Below are 22,483 nucleotides of genomic sequence, written 5' to 3' on the forward strand. Positions count from 1 at the left end.
CCTGAGGTAATTGTTTTTTTTTTTTCCCTGTCAACCACCCCTAGAGGAATGGTTATATTTCCTTATCTCACTAAAGCATTCTGTCAGTTCTTGGAACTACAAAGTGGACCTTTATGCAGTAGGTGGGCACACACACTGATAAAAGTGCTGATTGTGATCATCTTTCCTAAGAAAACAAATATGATTCCACATGCCTTGAGCATTGAGGAGTGTGGGAAACAGCCTCCTAATCAGCCATCTATAGCAAACTGTATCATTGTACTGTAGATCTACAAAATTAAACATATTTTTGAAAGCAGATGAGCTAACTCCCCTGTGTAAACAGTCCAATCACATATAGAGGCTCTACAACTATCTTTAAATTTATGTTGAATATCACTTCATATTTCATTTATTAACACCCAAAGGTCTTGCCTCTCTCTTGTAAGTACTGTTGTGGAAAATGAAATCCTTCAGTTCTCCCAGTGGTTCTGCAGCTGCTGGTACAGCATCAGCAGCTGTGCCAGGTAGACGTAATTTTACTTGACCCATTTCCATGAGCTGTATCCTCCAGTTCCTCCAAAGATATTTCTAAACCAGGTATCAGTTAAGTCTCCAGATCTGGTGGTTTGATGTTAAAAGTCATCAAGTAACATGACACTTTTAGTCAGAAGTTAGCAGTGTTTTTAAGATTTTGTTTTCTGAGAGCTAACCAACAGGAATGCCATCCTCTCTAGACTGGAGTTGGTCCATTATTGCATTTTTGGAAAGGCATATTTGTCAGAAGTGAGTGTGGTTCTAGGAAAGCAGGTTTTTCAGAAAAGAACTGTGTTCTGAAAAACGTGTGGAAAAGAGTTTCACAATTACCAATATGTGCTGTTTGACAACATGGAATGCAATTGCTCCATTTAACTTGAAAATGTCTGTTTTGCAATCCAAGTTAATTGGAATGAAAAGGTCAGAACTATAATATGTTGCAAAATAGTTGAAACAAAGATTTGATTCACTCAAATAATACTTTTTTCTTTAAATGTGTTAATTCCACACATTTTTAGAATTTTGATTATCAGTTTAAACTGGAAAACTTTTCCATCCTTGATCTTCCCTGTGACAGAATAACTATTTCCTGATCATTGGTAATACTCAGGTTCATTAATGCATAACGGATCCAGGGTAAAGCTTCAGCATTCTTCATCCCAGGACACTCTGAATCAGACACAGCAGGGACTTGAACCCAGATCTATTTTGATTAAATGAAATTTGTCAATGAAAAACAGTTTCCTCAAAGAAGTTTCCAACAAACTCTAATGAGAACCATCTACTGAGGGACACTCTCCTGTGACCAGAATTTTGAAAGCTGCAGACCTCTCAAAATCAAACAGAAAAGCAATTTTTCCATTTTGGAACCTCCGTTCAGTCCTGCAATGATTAACCCCTCATCCTTGTGAGTCTTTCCCTCTAGTACCCTCACATTTTATTTCAGCTAAAATTACTTTCATCCTTTATCAGCTTCCCTGTATGAATTTGTGCAGCAGCTGCTGTGTCCATTGAAGAGTGAGATTCATGTGAATAAAATAGTTCTGACCCTCCGAGTCCTTCGTGTCTGAGATAAAATGCCACTTTCACATTTCCTTAGGGATTGTCCAAATAATAAATATCAGCAAGAAAACCAACGACATAACTCAGATATTGAAGGAAGTTAAACCCTTTCTTAAACATACTGCCAGCTTCAGAAAAATGGTTTCACTGTTTGTTTCTTTCATTCAAATTGCATGGATAAAAGGACCTCTCGCCAGCCAGATCAATCTGTGTCAGGGAGCTTGTGTTGTAGCAGGAAAAAACCTTCAAAATGGCATCAGGGCTCACATGCCCAGATTGCTCCCTCCTTCCTGAGTGGAAAAAGATTTTTCTACCACTGGAAAAAACCGGCAGATCAGTGACCAAACTCCAGCTAGCCCTGCACCGAGCCCAAGCCAAGCTGGATGGCAGTGCACACCTGTGCCGGTGTGGACTCCAGGTCTGTGCCTTCCCTGAGCATGACCTCCTCCACCACGTGCTCTCCCTTTCTTCCTTTCATTGCCAGCTACAGCCTCTGACTGAAAGATCAATGGAGCTGCTATGATACAAAAAGGAAAATTTCTTACATGAGAATTTTCTTTGTATGACAGATAATGTTTCCGAGAAAAACTTCTCTGATGGCAGAGCTTTGCAATCCTGAATGTTTTATGTTTTCCCTTTTTGGAAAACAAGTGCCCTGCAGAGGGGGACTTGTTAATACATATAATTTAAAACAAAACACAGGAAATTCCCTAAGTAATTATTGGAGATGGCAGAAACAAAAAAAGAAACTCAGCATTTTCTACTGTGCTTATCTTTCCTTCTATTTATATTTTCAATATCCAACAAGGAGCTGTGTACATTTTCAGATTCAGTTTCTAGTCACCTCCACACTGGTACACAAGGGGAACTCTGTCTATAACAAAGCTAGCTTCGTGTCTGAAAGCAACCTGAGCTGAGCAAACCAACTTGCCCACAATTTCTTCAACACTTAACTGACCCTCTTTTGAAGAGTCATCTCCATGTTGCTTTTACTTTGTAAACTTTTAAACAAAATTCACTTGATGTTAATTCACACCACGTGGTTTTATCTACAGGGAGGACAACTCTGTGCTTGTTCACATAAGATAGCGGGAGCACAAATCCACATCAGTAATGCGAATCCACATTAAAAACAGGTGAAGCAGTAGTGGGTTGTGGAAAGACAAGCAATATTGTGGATCCTTGGGAGAGATAGAGAGCATGTTGCCAAAGCAATTATTCTTCACATCTCCTCAATCCTTATAGTCCATATGTCACCAGACCCAGGGAAGCAGGGTAGACACCTGGGCAGAAGGGGAAAGAGAAGCAGGCTCAGTGTCCCCAGGTATAAAAGCAGAGAGCAAATCCTCTGCAGAGACTTGGAGTGACTGGTATAGGACAGCATTTGAGCTGATGCTCAATTGAGACCATTCAGTGATAGTTAAACCTACTTTGCATGAGAATCCATTATAAGAATGACAAATAGCAATTGTTACGGAATGAGCTTGAATTCAGTCTTACAAATTTATGAAATAACAATCCTATCTATGCAGACCTCATTTACTAGCTGGTGAAATGAGCAGAAATAAAGGAAAGCTAATAGATAAATCCCTTAAGCAGCTCCAAATAAAATGTAAAACTACAGCAAAACTGCACAAAATAAAAGGCATTATTAGCTTAGAGTTTAGTCCGTAACTTTACAATGTGCTGATTTGATTATTGCAACTTTTCATTAAAAGTGGCAAGATAATAAAAGTAAAAATCAATAATGAAAACCTGTTCTAATTTGATATTTTTTCCAACTATAACCAAAAAGCTTTCTAGATTGTTTTTGTTTGACAAATTCCAATTTCCATTAAAGGAATTCTCACAGAAAATTCTCACTATCAATTAGCAATTTCCATCCCAAGCATCTGTAATGGAGCAAGTGTGGCAGTCCTCAAATGACTTTTTTTTTTATTACCAAAGAAAACAGACAGACAGTTGAGAACAAGCTGAGTTTCTGTAATTAGCACTGAGCTAAGAAAAAAGCAGAAAATAATGAAATGCTTATCAGAAGTGATCGCTTGAGTATGTCTGTCCCAACTCTTCTCTCTCTCACACATTCATTTTCCTTTTGATTTTATGTCTACATATTCAAACAGCACTTTGTTCCCTCTTTTGTTTCTGCATGTACTGCAAATTTCAGCTCTGCAAAAAAGGGCCACTCCATTCAGCGCTGTGTCCGTTGAAGACTTTTTTAAGCACGCGGCTCTGTGAGCAGCAGAGCTAATGATACCTGGCTTCCAGCAGCTCTGTGTCTCCTGGTTGGGTTCTCTGACGTCTAATAAGGTGTGACTGCCAATTAAAGCCTTTCCTGTGGCTGACACAGTCCTAACAGCACTGTCCCATGTGGATTCTCAGAGGTCTAATAAAGGTGACCTCATAGCACGCTCACGCTTACAGTGAAGGAATGCAGGTACACGCCATCCTCTGCCTGACTTTTCTTTTTTCTCAAAACTTTTTATAGCAAAATACTTTCTATCTTCCAGAAAATTTCAGTGAAAATGGCCACAAAGCTCAAATGTGACTGAGGATACTCAAAAGGACATAATTTCTTTGGGAATAGGGACTAAAACCTGCTATTTCCACGTGAGACTACATTTATCTTAAAATCAAAGGACTGATATCTGAAAAGTGGTTTTGCCTTAAGTGGTATTTTTTTTCCTTAAAACTGTTGGTGGATGTAAAGAGCCACACCTTGAATCTCGTCTCATATCATTTTGGTGGCCTGCCACTGCATCCAGCAATCTATTCTTCACTTACTAATTTAACTGGTGAAAGAAGAATTAGCTCCAACATCCTAACTTCTCTGTATCATGGACAGCTTTGTACAGAAAGGTTTTGTTCTTCTACCCCCTGAGCTACAGCCTGCATCAGAAACTTTATGGTGTCCAGCTGGTGCCAAAGTGTGCCCGTTCTTGGGCTTATCTGCCCGTGAAGCACTCTCCGACTGACACAAAGCAAAGCCTTCAGCCTCTGTTCCCCCCATGTGCTGGTGTAAGGATGAGCTGGGGGCAGAGGAAGGGTGGACTCTTGGCGAGTGCAGGCAGGAGAAGCCCAGCCTTGCTCTGCCACACCAATGGCACCTGTGGTTGTTTAAGGCTTGCAGCCACCCACCTGACATCTTTCTCCTCACACAGAGCTGAGATTAGACATGAGGAAAGACTGAGCCCTTCCTCTGCATTCAAAATCACTGCTATTCATTGCAAGACAAAACAAATTTTTTCCAAGTGTCATCAGTATAAACTTAACCTCAAATTGTAAAACAGAGGGCCTACTCTATCACTGCCCTGCTCTGTCACTCCCATGATTTCAATCTCTTCTAGTTTTTCACTCTCCATACCATTAAATGGCATAAATGATAATTCCTGGATGAGAATTTTTTGGCCTCATCTAGTCTTCACTTAACTCAAATTTCAGTGTCTTCACTGACTTGAACAGACACTGAGACGGGCTTAAAAGAACACTAATTCAGTGCATGGAGAACCAACTGTCTACTTTGCAGTTCTGTAGCCATAAAAAAACAGAGAGAAATAGCATCAGGTACCTTAATGAAAATTTAAAAAAAAAAAAAATGGGGAAAAATATGATGAATTATTACAGCAGACATTTACTCATGGGTTTTTGTGGGGGTTTTTCTGAGATTAGGGTGGAGAAAATGGTAGCATCTAAACCTTAAGACGTGACATAATGTTTATGAGATGTGGGTTTTTTTTTTCCCCTGTCATTTCAGTGATTATATTTTCAGAGCCTTGCTTTTATTTTCTGATACCCATGGCATTTTATACCATGTAGAAGGGTTCCTCAGAAGGTTTCACATCTGCACAAATAGAATAACAATGCTCTCTCATAGTTCAAGTCCCACTATTTTGTGATAGAAAAGCTTGTTTATTCACACACAAAAGGCCATCCTGCTGTTATAAAAATCCCTCAGCTAAATGCTTCAGTAAAAAGCCTGCTGAAGAAAAAATAATAATCAAACTGTCCTGAATCCCTTGAGACTCTGGCTCCAAAGAGGTACCAACAAGAATGTTCCTTGAAAATGTTACAAAAAACACAAGTAGTCTCATAAAAACAACCACGTTCTGTGTTGGAGGGAGATTTTATCTTGTAGGGGCAAAAACCATTGCTATTGCTTTCCTATCATGGGCTGTCATACTTCCAGAATGGCTTTGTTCTTCCTCAGATCCCTGAGGTTTCATACACAACTGGTGTGGGGCAGGAAAGAAGGGCACAGGGCAGATCCAGTATGATGGTGGCTCTGTCTCTGAGGTGGGGTATATTCCCACCTTATTCCCTTGCATGAGAGATGAGGAGGGTCATGGTGCAAGGTCCAGAGGCAGCAGGTGTGCATGGACTGAATATGACATGGTGAGGACAAGAGCACAGTGCCTGTAGGAACAGGACTACAAGGTGCTACCTCCCGTCCAGGGCAAGTGGGAGACGGAGATGGGTGAAGGTGGGTCTGAAACAGGGCTCGGGGCAAAGCTACAGGCGGCCATGCTAGGAAGGGTGGATTTTAAATTGTTGCTATGTAGAGAGCTGTATTGGGTCTGGCTGAGATGGAGTTAATACTCCCCATGGCAGCCCTCATAGCACTGTGCTCTGCATCAGTAGCTAGAAAGGTGTTGATAGCACACCAGTGTTTTGGCTACAGCTGAGCAATGCTGGCACAGCATCAAGGCTGTCTCTCCAACATTTTTGCCCCCCCCCCCCAATGGCAGGCTGGGGCAGGGCAAGATCTTGGGAGGGGACATAACCAGGACAGCTGACCTAAACTAACCAAACAGATATTCCATACCATATGACGTCAGCTCAGATATAAAAGCTAAGTAAAGGGAGACGGAAGTGGGGGGGGCATTTTTGTCTTCCGGAGCAACCACTACGCGTACTGAAGCCCTGCTTCCCGAGAAGTGGCTAGACATCGCCTGCTGATGGGAAGTAGAGAATAACATCATTTGTTTTTTTTCTTTGCTTTCGCGCGCGCAACCTTTGCTATCACTTTATTAAACTGTCCTTATCTTGACCCACGAGCCTTTTGTTATATTTTCTCCCCCCCGTCCAGCTGAGGAGGGGGAGTGATAGAGCGGCTTTGGTGGGCACCTGGCATCCAACCAGGGTCAACCCACCACAAGAGCTTTCACAGACATCCATGTTGGAGCAACAGGGGACATGTGTGACCTCCATATTTTGTAAGAAAAGAAATTTATTTGAAAAGGAACCCATATTCTTTACACATTAATGACCAATATTCAAGATTAACAAAAGTATTCCATACCAGAATACAATGTTAAGAGACTCTACCATGAAACAAGTATACTTCAGAAAGTACCCTCTTTGTTCTGTGGTTTTTTTGGTTACATCTGCTAGAAATAATGACTACAGAATCTCTTTCAACAAAAGGTCATTTATGTCAATGGACAGAACACAGAGGATCAGGTCACCTGCGGTAATTGCAAATTAATGCTCTACTGCTAATGCATTAACTACACAATATTGATCTACAATTCAATCATACAGGCTACTGTAAAGTGATTTTTACTTTAATATTTTTATGCTTTTATTGCTTTTTCCATAATGCATTTTCTCTTTCCACTGGAATTTTCTATAATTGTCTCCATTTTTAATTTCCTACAGAGAGATGACTTTGAAAAATGTATGTGTCTTTCAAAGCCTTGCAAAAATCTAACAAACCATTATTGTGACATGGTAAATCACACACATGATGCAAAAGGTGTAAAAAAATCCGATATCTTATTTTGATAAATCAGGGTTTTAAAAAAAGCTTATTTAAAAAAAAAAAAAAACTTCAGCCTCACTGGAAGCCTATACTAAGGAACTGTACCTCAGAAAGATGCAGCTAGACATTTCTGGAGCTTTTGGTATGCAACGAGTGCAAGATTATCTCCACAAATAAAGTTGCTATTTTTTTTAATTTCATGCCTGTACTGAAAAGGGATTGGTGGATTTCGGTATGCTACAAAAAAGTATAGTGCTATGGAATGAGCTGAAGAATGATTTAAATGCTTCAGCATTTTTCATGAAAAATTAAAAACCAAGTGGGATCTTTTTGCAACTGTTTCTGAAGTCCATAAAGTGGAAGAATGGTCTGCTAAATTGCTGTATAAAATTTTAACCCCAGCTACTACTGACTACAATGATCCAGTTTGTTTTCTATACCTGCTGCAAAACTTTCTTACACACAAACTTTTTGCCAGTAATGACACTAAGATGTTGCCCTCTATCTTTTAAAGGAGGGGATAGAACACACTTTGAATACTGAAACTCTCTCCCCAAACCATTCCCTAAAATACCTGCTTAATACCACTTGAGGTGGTTACAGCATATATTAAAATACAGCTTACCACCTGACTCCTGACTTGCATTCCTGTGTATGATGATTTTGTAAATGGAAAATAAATACCCACATTTTAAAAATAAAAATAAAAGCAATTGGAAAAAATAATGGAGAACTGATTGTAGGTGAAATAGCTGCAAAGGAAAACCTGATCTTGCTTTTAATGGAGGTACATTTATTATTCATAAACCTCTTCTCTAAGAGATATGCCACTCTGCAATTAAATCAACTCACACAAAACCTTCATATTATCTTAGCCCATGAACGTCACCCTCTCATGGCAGAGAAGACACAGGACCCTTGTCTAGGTAAAATGAAGGGAAGCCCAATGGCCATGCAAGTGCTGCTCTCCCAGGTTCTCTAGCTGGGCTCCGTGGATGGATCAATACAACCTGTGCTGCTTAGTGATATCAGACCATGTCTAATGCTGGATGAACTGACATTCCCTACCCTTTAAAAATACTGCTAATGAGGAAACATCCACACTCTATTCTGTGTAACAGGGTGGTGATAGCAGTGGCAGTACCCACTCCTAGGTTTTGAGACCACTGCTCATTCAGCACAGCTGAGCACAGAGCTCACTCCAGCACCGCCAAAGCCTGGGCTGCTTGCTTTCTGCCTCTGGATCAGTCATAAGGTGTCCTCGTGGTTTTGGAAACATGAAGTAAGATAACAAATAGTGCAGTACTGTATCAGTCCAAGTGTCTATTCAGTACCACCTCCAACAGTATCCGAAGCAGATACTTAAGATAAGGCTATGGGACGCATATATAATTCCCCCAGTACAGTCCCAGTATCTCCCTACTTAACTCAGGGACTTGCTATGGAGTGAATCTTAATAAACTGAACTATTCAGTAGGTTACTTTATTTGATGCGATCTCCAAATTCTGTACTTGCTCTGTATTTTGGTACTGAAGTGAACTGTCAAAGCTGTTACGATGAGCAACAGAGGTTTTGACTGTTGAAGAAGGAACAACTTGGGCATTTGATACCAAGGACATGTGAGAGAGAGATTGGGATTCAGGGGAAAGTATATTAGCCAGCTATTCGTATGACCTTGTTAAGAAATAAAATAGCGGCGATGATTCTCATAATCCTAATTACGTTCCAAAGATGACCTATGAAGATGAGGCTGTCGTCTTCTGTCTATCACAACATGTCTTGCCTAAGCAGCAAATAAAAGTTTCAATCTAGTCCCGGTCAACTGTATGTCTTATAAGACTGTCTACAGAGATTAGTCATTTCCCTCTCCCTTCCATTTGCCTTTCCCAAGATGAGGGAAAGACTTATGGCTTGTACTCACAATCTTGCATGAAGTTTACTAAAGGCTTATTTTTAAATAAATGTAATTGAACTAGTTCAGACCCTTACCTACACAGCAGCTTTAGAATCCATTTACCTCAGATTAAATTACTTCCCTACTTTAGTGAAGCAGAAATAAGCTACTCAAGCTGAGGATAGGTTTGATCCAGAGGAGTTTCAAATCAGTTCTAGAGATGATTTAGGTTAAACTGGTGAGGCCTAAGGACAAGAAAAGAGTTTTTCCACCATCTCTGGGAAAAATCTGTTGAAAAGAGAAATTATTCTATAAAGGGCAGAAGACGAGTATAGATCCAAGTAACTTCTGGAAGCCAGTTCCAGAGAACTTGATTATTACTAAAAAGAAAACAATAATTAATGTTTTATAAATCCAATATTCTTTCTCTTGAGCACTGACTGGGATGTCTGCATTAAATTATATTTCAGAATTTCCCATTATCACTGGGGCAAACCAATAAAAAAGAAAAGAAATAATAAAAAATAAACAGCTACACAGTCTATATAAAGGAAAAGTGCATAAATGACATTAAAAAATTCATTTTTAGTCATGCAGAAACAGATACAGCAGACGTAGAACAGAAAATCATTCCACTCTGTGTAGTTCAGATCACATAACATTGTTAGAGACAAAGCCATCAAAACTGAAGCTCTATTAGCAATAACAAATGAAATGCATCTATAGCAGTAAAAACATTCCCTTGCCAATCCTACTTTTTTGTAGACTAATGCTGCTCTGTAATTTGTACCGTTACTTAGTATTTATATGGAAGAAGCTCTCAGACCACTGTGTAAGAAAGGTAGATCTTTTGTCTGTGCATGGGAAAAGAAGAGTTTGAAGCATTCCAATACAGACTAAAAAAAAAAAAAGAAATGGTATTAATAAATCCAAGGAACATAGTAAGTCTATAAAAAAGCAGTGGCCTTCTACTTCTGCTTCCAGAGATGCTAACTGTGATGTGCATTAAAAAAAACCCAACCAAACCAAACCACTGAGTTGGCCTTTTTTTTTTTTCCTCTGAAACATAGCAAAGAAATGACTAATCTCAGCAGTCACCATAGCTATGCAGAAAGGATGGTCACACTGATTCTAATTTTAATGTCAAAGTGAATTGTGGGAATGAAACCACTCCAGTCATTCCATGGAGTGACACAAAGCTGATATCCACAGGATGCACACCTGCTGTTGTCTATGATGGGAACTACAGATAAAGGGGATGAGTAGTTATCAGAATATAACATATAATGGAATAATATAACATAACCACCACCTGCTCCTTATCAGCCATTCTAACATATATGCTGCAATGGTGCCCTGATATGCCTAGTAGAGCAGGTAAAGGGCTGATTTCCAGCCAATTTCCTGGTGCCCATAACAGGCCACCAAGGCTTCCTTCCATGACAGGGACTAACTAACCATGCCAGTCTGGCCAGGACCTCAAAACAACCCATCAGGCAATGTAAACAGCCTCAACTACTGCCTGCAGTCTGACACCTCACTCCAATGCAATGGGCTGCAATGCCAGCACCTCATGCAGGAGGCACAGCTCTGTACCTCCTGATCCAATAAACATGCTTAAGGGACACAGATGCCTGGATAAACAAGAACTACTTTACACTGGCTCCCAGTGGGACCAAAGTAGTGCTCTTTGAAATCCCTCTCTCCTTGAAAAGGCTCTTTGCAGAAGACAAAACCCGAGAATAAAGGAAGATCAGATAGCTCAAGGTTAACTCTGTGTCAACCTTGTGTGTATGACAAGGGAGAGATGGTGAAAGTTTAAATCCTATAGGTCAGAGAAAAAAAGTGATCACATACTCATGGCTAGCCTTCTCCCAGATTAGTATCCTGACACCCAAAGTTTTCTTTTGGCAACTCCTCCTCCATCTGAAATGAATCTCTCTTAGCAAGAAGCATGAAGTTAAAAACATGAGAATTCCTGTCAGTGGTATAAAACCCTCACTATCCTAATGTTTGAAAGGAAGATACATTATGGTTTTAATTACAGTTATTTTAATTTTTATATTTTAAAGAAAGAAAAGGTACCTGTAAAACAGAAGCCCCACTGTGCAGAAACTGCAGCCCACTTTCAGCAGAATCGATGCCTCCAGTTGCTAAGATGGGAAATCCTGGGAGAGCACGGGCTATGGCAGACACTGCACGGAGGGCGATGGGTCTAATAGCATTTCCTGCAGAAAACCAGAACATTTTGTTAGCAGTGTCAGAACACACCCTGATGTAATTTGCACATCCCTCACAGTAGGAACATTGGGAACTAACATCTAATTCTGAGATGCAGAGGTTATATTCATTTACAAATTGACACCAAATGGGTTTCAAGTGGTATCAATACTTGTAAAGTATTATGAGTTTGGCTGAAAAAAAGAAAATTGCAGAAACATTTGGATAAACATTGCAATACTGGCTTGAACATTTTAGCTGATGCTCAAAATAAAGATTAACAATGTCTGAGACTTAAAGCAATACTTTACCATACAGTACTCTGTAGACAAAGAGATCTATGTTTCTACATAAAGAATCAGGTTGATTTTTTGAACATAGATGTTGTCCAAGAGGGAACATCTCATTTATTTATGTGTGACTAAAAATTGTTTAAAGGTGCCATTTCACTGCACTTGACATTTCATATATTATTTAATGTTTCCCCTTTGGATGTTTGCAGATTCAGATAATCCTTTAAGTAAGCCCCCTTTAACTATTAACACAATAGAAGCTCAAAAGAATAAAGTATATTCATTTATGGCTGTATCTCCAAGACTGGAGCTTGCATTTTCAAATGGTATGTAGAGGTTGAGTCAGACAACTCACTGCTACATTTAGAGGAATTATGATTAAAGTCACAATACACTGCGTCTGCAATGCATCTGCTTTGGCTACATCCTACTGATGGTATGCAAGTATTTAAAATATGCATACAGATGCTGCTCATTAAATGATGGATAGCATAGACAGCTGACACTTTCAGTTATTTATTTTTTAGGCTAGTTGGGATTTCTCCAGAAAACTCCCATATTCCTAAAACCTCTACTTAATTTAGAGAACCTTTGGGGTAATTTTCTGTTACCATTAGACAACAATACAGTAGTGTAAGGGAGGGACACATCTCTCCCAGAGGAACTGGCTGGCTGTCAACCTATGCAAGGAAGTGCTAGTACTTCTTTTTTTTTTTTTTTTTTTTTTTTGTACTGTATTAGGTAACTTGGGGAAATACCATGAACCTGAAACACTTCTGAACACTCTCCATGGGTACTGTTATAACCTTTAAAGCTTTGACCTTCTGCAAGAGCAAATAACCAAACGGGAAGAAAGAAATAAAACCAAAGCAACAAACAAAGCAAGAGGAAGAAGAAACCACAATTAGGAAGTGTGGGAAAAGAGCCCATGCAAAAACAGTAGCTGCTGCATCACCACACCTCTGCTTAGAGGCCTGACCAATATGCTCATCTCCTTCAGATGAAACTTCTTCTTGAACCCAAACAAGCTGTGTTGCCATTCTTTCCCCACCCTTTCTGAGAGAGAAGCACTGCAGTCTGCTGGATTTTTAATCTAAGAAAGCCTGTAGTAAAGGATACGTTGCTTTTTTTCAGGCAGCCCTGCCTCACTGAGCCCAGCACCTACCCTCCCTTCAGTGTCCCCATCAGTGCTTCCTCTCAGGCAGAGTTTTACTGGTCTCTGCGAAGGACCTACTATCGGCTCAGGATTCTGCTCTCTAGAAAGAGCCTCTGCCTTGCTAGTGCATCAGCTAAGACCTCCCCGGTCTAGCTGGAAGGGTCAATGAGGAGAATGATCCCACACAAGTTCAGGCCATAAAACTTGTCAAGTTTTGTTTTAAATAGGACAGCTGCACTGTCACTTTGACAAGGAGATGTTTTTTCAAGGTAATTTTCCATTACAGAAAACTGAAATTTGGTTTGTCTTAACCATAAAAATACTCTGTCTTCAGCTCACACTGCCTTTTGCAACATACCACTGCCCCTCACTGTAACCCTGACAGACAACACTGAATTCACAGGAGACCCTGGCCCATCACTATTAAACACATTCACACCCAAAAGCTCAGCTAAGCAGTCTCTATCGACACCTGCTCTGGATTCAGCACAAAATTATCTTCTTGCGCAATGACAACTTCTGCTGCCTCAGGATAGACACCTTCTCATTATATACTTAATACAACACCTCCTCCTTCTTCAATAGCTGATCTCTGCACCTGAGCAAAAACCAGAATACTTGTTATCTGATCAGACAGACTCTTCCACCCGCCATCAAGACACACCACATGTTCTTCCATGCCCATGTTAGGGATCAGGACTACTCTCAGGCTTTACACAGGTACTTCTTGCTAGTTTAACAGAGACTACATAGAGATACAATGTTTTCAGCACATAAACTTTCATTTGCATAAATGGATAGCCTAACCCAAGATGCACTATCAGCATGTTTTGGTGAAAAGTAGAGCCTGGTTCATAAAAATTAGAAATCTCACAAAAACTGCCTTAAAGAATCTAAGATCACACCAGAATAGATCACAGAAAGGAGCTGGAGCTGAACAGGAACTTTCCATAGGACACTAATGACTATTTGCCATCATTTGAGCTAGATCGATTGTAATGTGTTTGAAAGGAATAGAATGATTCTCTGAAAGAAGATGACTGCTAGTGACCAAAGAGCAAATACTGTGACAGAATTGATGGTCCAGTCTTAGAGAGAGACTTCAGACAAAAAAAATGGAACCATGCTGTTTGCTCTCACAGATTTATGGATAAAGCCTTTTGGAGGGCATACATGCCAAGATACACACTACACAGCCAAAACCATTGAAAATAATCTCATCAAAAAACACTAGTTCATGAGATTCTTCAAATATTCAGTGTTTGAAATTGAGGCTATAGGTAAGCATCAGACTTGCTATATTGCTTTCAGGCACTGACACAGCTGCTCCAGAATCTCACTGTGATGAGGTAGTTATTTTTCAGAAATGTGAAAGAATACAGACACTGGGAACTCTGAAATCACGTGGCTAGAGGGAAATCTCTTCCCAATCTGCATGAGTTAAAAGCTGACATCTGCCTCGAGGCATGAAGGTTTATATTCTTTTAACCCCAATGTAACTCTGAGAGTTTGCATTCAATCAGTTTTTAAGCCTTATTGACCCTTGACCTTAATGGTATCTTGTAGCAAAGAGTTCCACAAGAAAATATTGCCAGAATAGAACTGTTCCTTTCTTCAGTCTGATTAAATTAGCCACCTTCTCACTTAAATGACTGTCTCTGTACAATGGTCAGTAGAGGAAAAGAAGCAAATGACAGTTTATTTAAGCTTTCAGCACAATAGGTAATCAGAAAGGCTTTCATTCAGCCCAAAGAAATCAAGCATATGATTTGATGAAGCCTAGCAGAGATGGCAATGAGACTTAGAATTTATTATGGAACACAGGTACTTTTTAGTACTAGCTGCACTTGATATTCATAATTTGAGTTATTACTTACATTTGGTGATTAGTAAATTAGTGATAAATTGGTACAATTGCAAAAGTATTCCTTCATCTATAATTCACCCAAAAGAATTTAAAAACATTTCAGGAGTTCTTATGATGATGATGATGAGTGTAAATAAATGGCTCTAATGACAATCAGAGGGTTGACTGAGGTGTCACTATTCATCCCAGCATTTTTTTCTTTAGTCTACAGAATACGGAACAAGCACATCAGAAGGTGCAGCTATTCTCTCGTGCATTTCTTGATCAACAGTTCAGAAGCTTCCCCTTCTGTAGTAAAAGCTGCTGGTCTGGAATACAATGTGATTTACTTGTGATAGAGATCCTACTGCCTAATGAAATCGTGAAACAACCTTCCAAATCAAAGCCAGAAAGAATACAAACAGTGATGTCAAGCAATTAAAAAAAAAAAGGCAAATAATAATAATAAAAAAACAACAAATGAGCATTGAATTTGACCTAGAGTCTCTATCTTCTTGCATTTTCATATGAGTACCACAGGAAGGTAATAAATTCTGTTATAGAGATTTGTGGAGAAGGAGTTTTTAAAAGGTTGAAAGAAAGGAGATTTAATGCCAAATTTTAAAAGAGCTCTAAGTAGTAGAGGGAATTTGCAGAATGTTGTCTGATAAATCCAATGGTATTTAAGAAGCTGAGGTCCAAATCCAGCATGCATTTGAAAGACAGCTCACATGTTAAGAAATAAGCATCTACCACATACTCTGACATGTTGGGACCTGTAATTCCACTAGTTAAGCACCCGTAGCTGGGGAAACTGCTGATATGGTACTCTCTTGATAGTAGCATTACAGCTGCTACCAGAATCTAGATGTGGCTATCATTTACCTTGCTGTAAAATAATGAGATTTAATAAACAAAGTCCATTTATCCAGACCTCAAGCAGGGGAGTGAGATTTGAAAATGAAAGACAGACAGAAAAATATCTGGTGGAGATGACATGCTACTCTATGTTGAAAACTACTCTTTCAAGTCTCTCATTAATTATGGAACAAATAATTGCTATTATATAAAGATTTAAACAATGAAATAATTATATGATGCAAAAGTCCCTGACCTTTTTCTTCTTTTTCATGCCTTAAAACGAAGCATTTTGGTTTTCTCTCTCTTTTTTTTTTTTTAAAATAAAAAGTCAGATTTTTCGTGACTATTAGTCAAGGAAACCCAATAGGCAAAATACAACATGAAGAAGAAGCAGAACATACGTCAATCAAATCCCTCATCAGCGCAGGTAGGCAGAGCTGCCCTTGTCCTCTGAGGGTAGCAGACTGATGACAAACTTATGAGAGGTATTATACCTACTTACTTGTTTGATTGTTTATTTTTCCTTAGGAAGTAAAAAAACCTTTACCAATGCCAGAAGACACGTTTTATTACAACTTCATAAGTCCTTGGAGTCCCCAGAGGACTTGATCCTGTCAAGCACCAAAAAATGTTCACTAGATTGAGGCCTGAGAGCCAAACTTAATACCTTCTTCAAGGAGAAGCCTGGCATTAAGCTTCAAGCAACCCAGTAGCTTTGGAAGTTCCTAGGAGAAACAATTCAGATCTTGATTCCAGTGATCCACCAATGGGGAAAAAACCTGTCTCAGAAGTCTTGAATACTGGGCTACATTCTCACTGGCAATACATTGCACCAATGTGGTAGTTTAAAGTCTTTAACACGTATTTGCAGCAGCTCTAAATGGGCCTTTAGGTAAAGATGATCCAGGTCCATAAAAAAACAGCCAACAGAACTGAGGTGAATCAATTCAGACTGATAACACTGAGCCTGAATCTTGAAGCAGTCTGAATGGTCTTTATCAAACTCTGTCAACAAAAAACCCCAGATTTACAAGGAAAGCAAACTCTCATACCTTTGGTTAGTAGGTGACTTAAAAGCAAATTTGTGTATCTATGGTTACTAGATGGAACAAAAATGAATTTGGGTCATAATTCTCCCAATTCTGTGCATTGAAAAGTAAAATTAATTTTTAATTTACATTATATTATATTACACTGCAGTTCTTCTTTACGAATTTAATATCAGATTTAAACCACAGAGCCTAAATATTACAAAGAAAAATTAGCTGATACATTTTTTTTATTAATAAATTACTGATAAAGTCTGTGCTGCTAAAAAAAATAAAACCCCAAAATCTAAGCAAGATCACCCTCCCTCCCTCTGTAAATACATTCTTGGAAGACAGCTGACATTGTTATCTTCCTGACTGTTAAAATTAATGAAGCTAATGACAAAATAAGCCAATGACAGCAAATATTAGACTTTGGTGAAAAAGCATTACATAAGGGAATTGGTCTGGGAAAGCTTAGGCATTGTAGATGATCAATCCAATGCTGCAGGAAGTAACTGAATAAGAAAGTTTGGGGATTAGGAAAAAAACACAGAAAACATAATTCTTTGTTAAGGCATTTTGTGCATAATGTGTACGCTGCCTAGCACTGGTGATCAAAGTACTTTATACATGTATATATATATATATATAAAATCTGCATATGCAAAAAGTCCAGGGAAATGTGCAGGTAATACACAGTTAATTTGCATTGCATTCCTTCTGATTGCAATTGTTCTACATGTTCTTTCTCTCTCCCACCTGTAGGTGGCCACCATAAGCTACACTTACCAAATAACTCATTAGCAGGGTTTTCAATACTGTCATATCCAGATAATTAGCAATTTATTTAAATAACCAATTTCTGTGGAAATAATTGCCATGGAATGCCCTGAACCTACTTTTTATAAACTATAATAAAAGTGTTAAGATAATCCCTGACATTTGCAAATGCCATTAGTTCACCTTTCCTTTTGATAGTGCTATGGTATTATGTTTAAACAATTACCCGATAACGCGGCAGTTTAATGAAACAGCATAGCAGGCACATCCTTCAAAATGGCCAGAGAATGCATTTATATGCAGAAGAAAACCCAATGAATAGACATGTTTAGAGAGAAAGACTATCCACAGCTGTTATGAGGTCCCCAAATAGGACACACAATATTCAGTGCACTAAAAAACATAGGGAGTGCCCAAAGACTAAGTTCAATATGGACCTTGCCACAGCTTTAATGGTGCACAGCCCAACACTTCTCAGGATCCAGACAAGACTCTTTCCACTGCTCCCTATCTATTTCAGCCTAGGCAGTCCTTCTGTCCATTACTACTCATACATTAATAGCCATTTGCCAAAATCACTAATAATAATGTACTATTTAGCTAGGCTCTGGCTATTTCCAACCAAAACTTCTAATTACTCATTTACCAAATGGGGCATTTGAAGAAATATTCATTTAATGGGATGGCTCTACAACAGTTAGCCTCTATCTTCAAAGCAATGGCTATCTAGCGTTTCATTTTATCGACAGTTTGTGAAGGGTGATGCGCCAACACTACCAAATCAATGGCAAAGGTTCTGCTGACTTCAGTGAAGTCAGGACTTTACTCCAAGACTTTAGAATAATGTAATGGATTCTGCAGATTTGAAACAATTTCTATCTCATTGCCATTGCTGGATCCTGAAACCATGTCAACTGACTGCATTCTACTAATTTTTGTTAGCATATCATGACTATCTATGACATTTATGGCTTGATAAACTGGTGGTGTGTTAATATTTTCTCTGATAATTATTCCCCCCTTCTTTTTTATTACAAAGTTTACTTCTCATTTGATTCTATTTGTGATACCTATGGGTTTGAGTCCAACCTGTGACTGGAAAAAAGAAGTAATGATTTTGCTTCATGTCTCCTTCAAAAAAAAATGGTATCAAAATAGAAAAAAAAAGGTGGAACTTTAACAAGCACAGAGAAAAATCAGTGTCCTGCTTAGGATTTTTTTTTTATCATTTTTGGACTCATACTAATGATTATTTATGCTCTTTCAGCTGAAAGTTCAAAAAATCACCAGAGTTTTCATTCAATAAATGTTTAACAGTCATCAGAGACTTATCTCAATTAAAAAGGTTAGAATCAGAGAAAGAGAGAGAAAAAGTAAATTTTTCTTATCTGTAAATATTATTTATCCAGGAAGACCTGGGGGAATTTTCACGCATACCGAACTTCAGTAGGAAAAATCAAGAGGATAGATACAAATTGTTTTGTGGTTGCTGCAAGAGCTGGTTAAACATTTTCTAACAAAGCCATTCTCTCACTGAAAACTACAGATCTACTAAAAATCGATGCTTCTGGTGATCTGCATGAAACCTAGCAAAGCATTTTCTGTTGCAATTTATCACATGTTCATTATTTAATTTCATTTGTGCTTTCTACTTTGGTTTGACTTGAAGCTGGAAATTGCCTCACACCATGCTTTACATGTTCTTTGGTTGGCTTGGTATGCCCTTTCTTCTTCCTGGCTGCTTCGCCATTGCTCCCCATCGTGACTCAGAATCTGAGTCACGTGGTTTGGTGCCATGGAGGTGAGCACAGTGTGCTGCTAAAGGAGGTCTGGCACCTTTTGCACTGCACTTCTCCACTGGGCCAGTACAAAACTTGCCTTTTACCAAGAGAGTGGTAGTGCTAGTAAAATAAAACAAATAATGATACAACAGTAATGATAAAATAATAAAAGTAGTGCTAATAACTGAGGTACGCTCCCAACATAACACAAGGAAAAAGATATGCGAATTAGACCAGAGTAAAAGCCAAGGGACAGTCCGTCTAAGAAATATTGCCCAGAGTTACCAGACAAGACCGTTGCAGCCATCACAGAGGGACAAATGAGTTCCTGCCAAATTCTGCTGGGCAATCCTTCCCCCCAAAAGTTGCGAGTTCTTCACTTTAACACACGGTAGGTCTCGCTGCCCATTTATTTCAGTGGAGAGATAGATGTTTTTAACTCAAAGTCTAGTAAAAGTGTTTGTGGCTATTTACCCAGAAGCTTACAGATTTGTTCAAAGGCAGCATTGCCTCTGTCGGCTTCAGATATAGCACTACCTTTGAGCTGGTTTTAACCTCCTTAACAACAACAACTGCCACGGTCAACATGACCATGGTGCCAGAAAGCGGGACGTGCACGTGTGTCTATGTCTGTGCCTGAACTTCAGTGCATGCGTAACTCTAACCATACAAAGGCAATTTGTTATATCTAAGGTCACATTGGAAGAGTGGTGACTGGCTGCTGAGCAGGGTGCTGAGGTTCCTACAGTGTATTTAAAAATAAAACCATTACTGAAAAATGCAGTATAACAACTTCTCAGGTTATTTACAAAACCTGAAGCACACCTCGTACTGTTTAATAACCACTTGTCTAAGAAGTCCATTACAGAAAGGGAGGCAGAGCTTATGGAAGTACAGCAAAATAAATAAACCAGATCTAGATATCTAGAAGCTCAGATGAAGTATTTCCTTCTCCCTTTACATAACTCCAGATTATTCTTATCCTATTTTGAGGTTTATCTATTTTATTTTGTCTATCTCTCTATTTTATCTATCTCATCCAGTTGCTACTGTCTGGTAATATACAATTTTATGTACGGATGTATTTAGATCTATTTATAGATACATAAAATATATTAAAAATATGAGAGCATGAACACAAAATTTTTGTGAAACAAATTACTCAATTTCAGCAAAAAATACTGTATTTGCCTGTGCAATAGTGTGTGTGTCTACACACACATCTACCATATTATTATTACATATCTATATAATCTGTGTGAGTATATATACACATGCACACTCAGTAGATATATTTCCATATTCACATATACATAAAACAGTGGATGACACGTCCCCGATAAAACCTGTTATTTCAACACTTCAAGTGAAAAGTGTTAAAATAAATGGCTCATCACATACAATGTGTTAAAATAAATGTTTATTTCAACACTGTGTGTATCATAGCCATTTATTTCAACACTTCGCGTTTCTCAAGACTCACACAACCAAGAGTAGGAGAACTGATAGCTATACCTAAGGTAGTTGAAGCACACAGCCCTACTCATCTGCTTGCCATAGGATGAGTAGGAAGTTATTTGACAATGTTCTTTCTCCCAGCAATAAATGGAAACTACCTACCTTGACTGTTCATGGGGATCTGCATGTGTCTGTAAGCTGGTGGGCTGTATCATTATTTGGAAAGAAGAAGGGCCATTACCAGAGTCTGTTGAGGTATTTGGAAAGCAAGATGCTGCTACCAGGGTAGGGTTGGGAAAAGAAGCAAAGTACGGGGGCTTTTGACAATTTCACTTTGCAATTTTGCAGTTCGACACAAAGGGATCTGGGCAGACAGACACTCATGTGAACAAGAGCAAAAAACTAGAGCTGTTCATACTGAAGGCTGGAAGGGATGTGATTTTTGCAGGACAAGACAACTTATAACCTGGTGATCAAATTATGAGTTAAGAGAGAACAGCTGGGTTCCCACTCTATCCTGCTGAAAATAGTTTCTTGGGAGGATTCTTCAGCTCCCAAGACTTGCCTTATTTATTTTAACACAGAACCTGAAGAATCTTTGGAGCAGAAGCTTTCCAACTTTACGTGGTCTCTAAAGTACAAATACAGTCATAGGGAGCTTCATGTTGGTGCGTTTAGATTAGCGTCAGCATCTGAACTTGCTCTGACAGCTTGGACATTACATTATATGCCAGTGTTAAACTAGCATAAGTTTCTTTCTCTGCCTTCTTTTGGGAGGAAAGCAGAAGCAGCTCCCATTCTCTGGTAGCTCCCACTGGAGCCGGAGGGCACTATGCCTTTATAGATCAGTCTCTAAGGCACAGAGGCAGGATGAGGATGAAGAAATTTAAATAATGCACAAAATATGCACAAAAACTTCAAAAACTACAAGTCCCCTCTGAGCAATATTTACCACTAACTTGCCTGCAATGTTTTCTTACAGCTTTCCTACTTTGAAAAACTCTCAAAGCATGATTAGAGATTGCCTAGGCCCTAGCAAGACAGTGTGGCCTTAAGAAGATAAACACTTGGCGGGGAGTTCTCTTTTCTTTTTCTTGTACTTTTTCTTCCCTGAGATTGCAGATCTGTGTGCTGGCCTGGACAGAACACAAACACACAAATTAAACTAACGAAATGTTAGCAAAGACTTTGCAACCAGCACACCCTGTCAGAAGACTGTTTTGCACCCAGACAATGAAAAATTGAGACCACAGTTTCATCAACCCACAAATAAATTCACTGCCTCAAGCCAAGCCACTGCACAGTGCTAGTTGCCTATATTCAAACATCTCTCTTCCTGTAAAGTTATCTTCCCCCAGTGTCACCTTTGGCAGATAAAACACTATAATCATTTTGTAGCAGAATAGTGTGCAATGCAATGAAAGTTCTCCAGAAAAAAAAAATGTTTTCACCCTTTCACTTTCTTCAGATATGATTAGTTCCAGAAAGAGGAGGTATCATCACTCCTTTGAAGGCACTGTAGGTTATAAGATTGGTCCTCAGAAGCTGGCAACATATAATAAAAGTGCTTCATTCCTAAACATCAATCAGTTTCAAGAATGGCAGTAGCTCACAGAATAGTAATAATGGAAATATTCGGCTAATAACTACTATAGACATTAAAACACTATATGACAGATATGCTGTGCTCATTACAGAAGAACACTTTCTTATAATTACGGTTTTATAACTAGGTACATAAGTTTCTAAATATTTAGTTCCTTATACTTTGGTATTTTTGTACTGAAATTTATATGACAGTACTTAGTTTCCCATAAAAGAAA

At 38.8% G+C, this 22,483-nt stretch overlaps 1 protein-coding gene across 1 annotated transcript in view; it reads right to left on the reverse strand.

The window, feature by feature from the left end:
• Nucleotides 1-22,483, reverse strand: part of DPYD (dihydropyrimidine dehydrogenase) — a 365,931-nt gene that overhangs the window by 58,952 nt on the left and 284,496 nt on the right. The window contains exon 19 of the mRNA XM_069789317.1: nt 11,320-11,462. Within this exon, the coding sequence (XP_069645418.1) occupies nt 11,320-11,462 (143 nt within the window). The remainder of the gene's footprint in view (nt 1-11,319; nt 11,463-22,483) is intronic.

The sequence above is a fragment of the Haliaeetus albicilla genome, chromosome 8 (genome assembly GCF_947461875.1).
Source record: "Haliaeetus albicilla chromosome 8, bHalAlb1.1, whole genome shotgun sequence".
In the NCBI taxonomy this organism is placed as follows: domain Eukaryota; kingdom Metazoa; phylum Chordata; class Aves; order Accipitriformes; family Accipitridae; genus Haliaeetus; species Haliaeetus albicilla.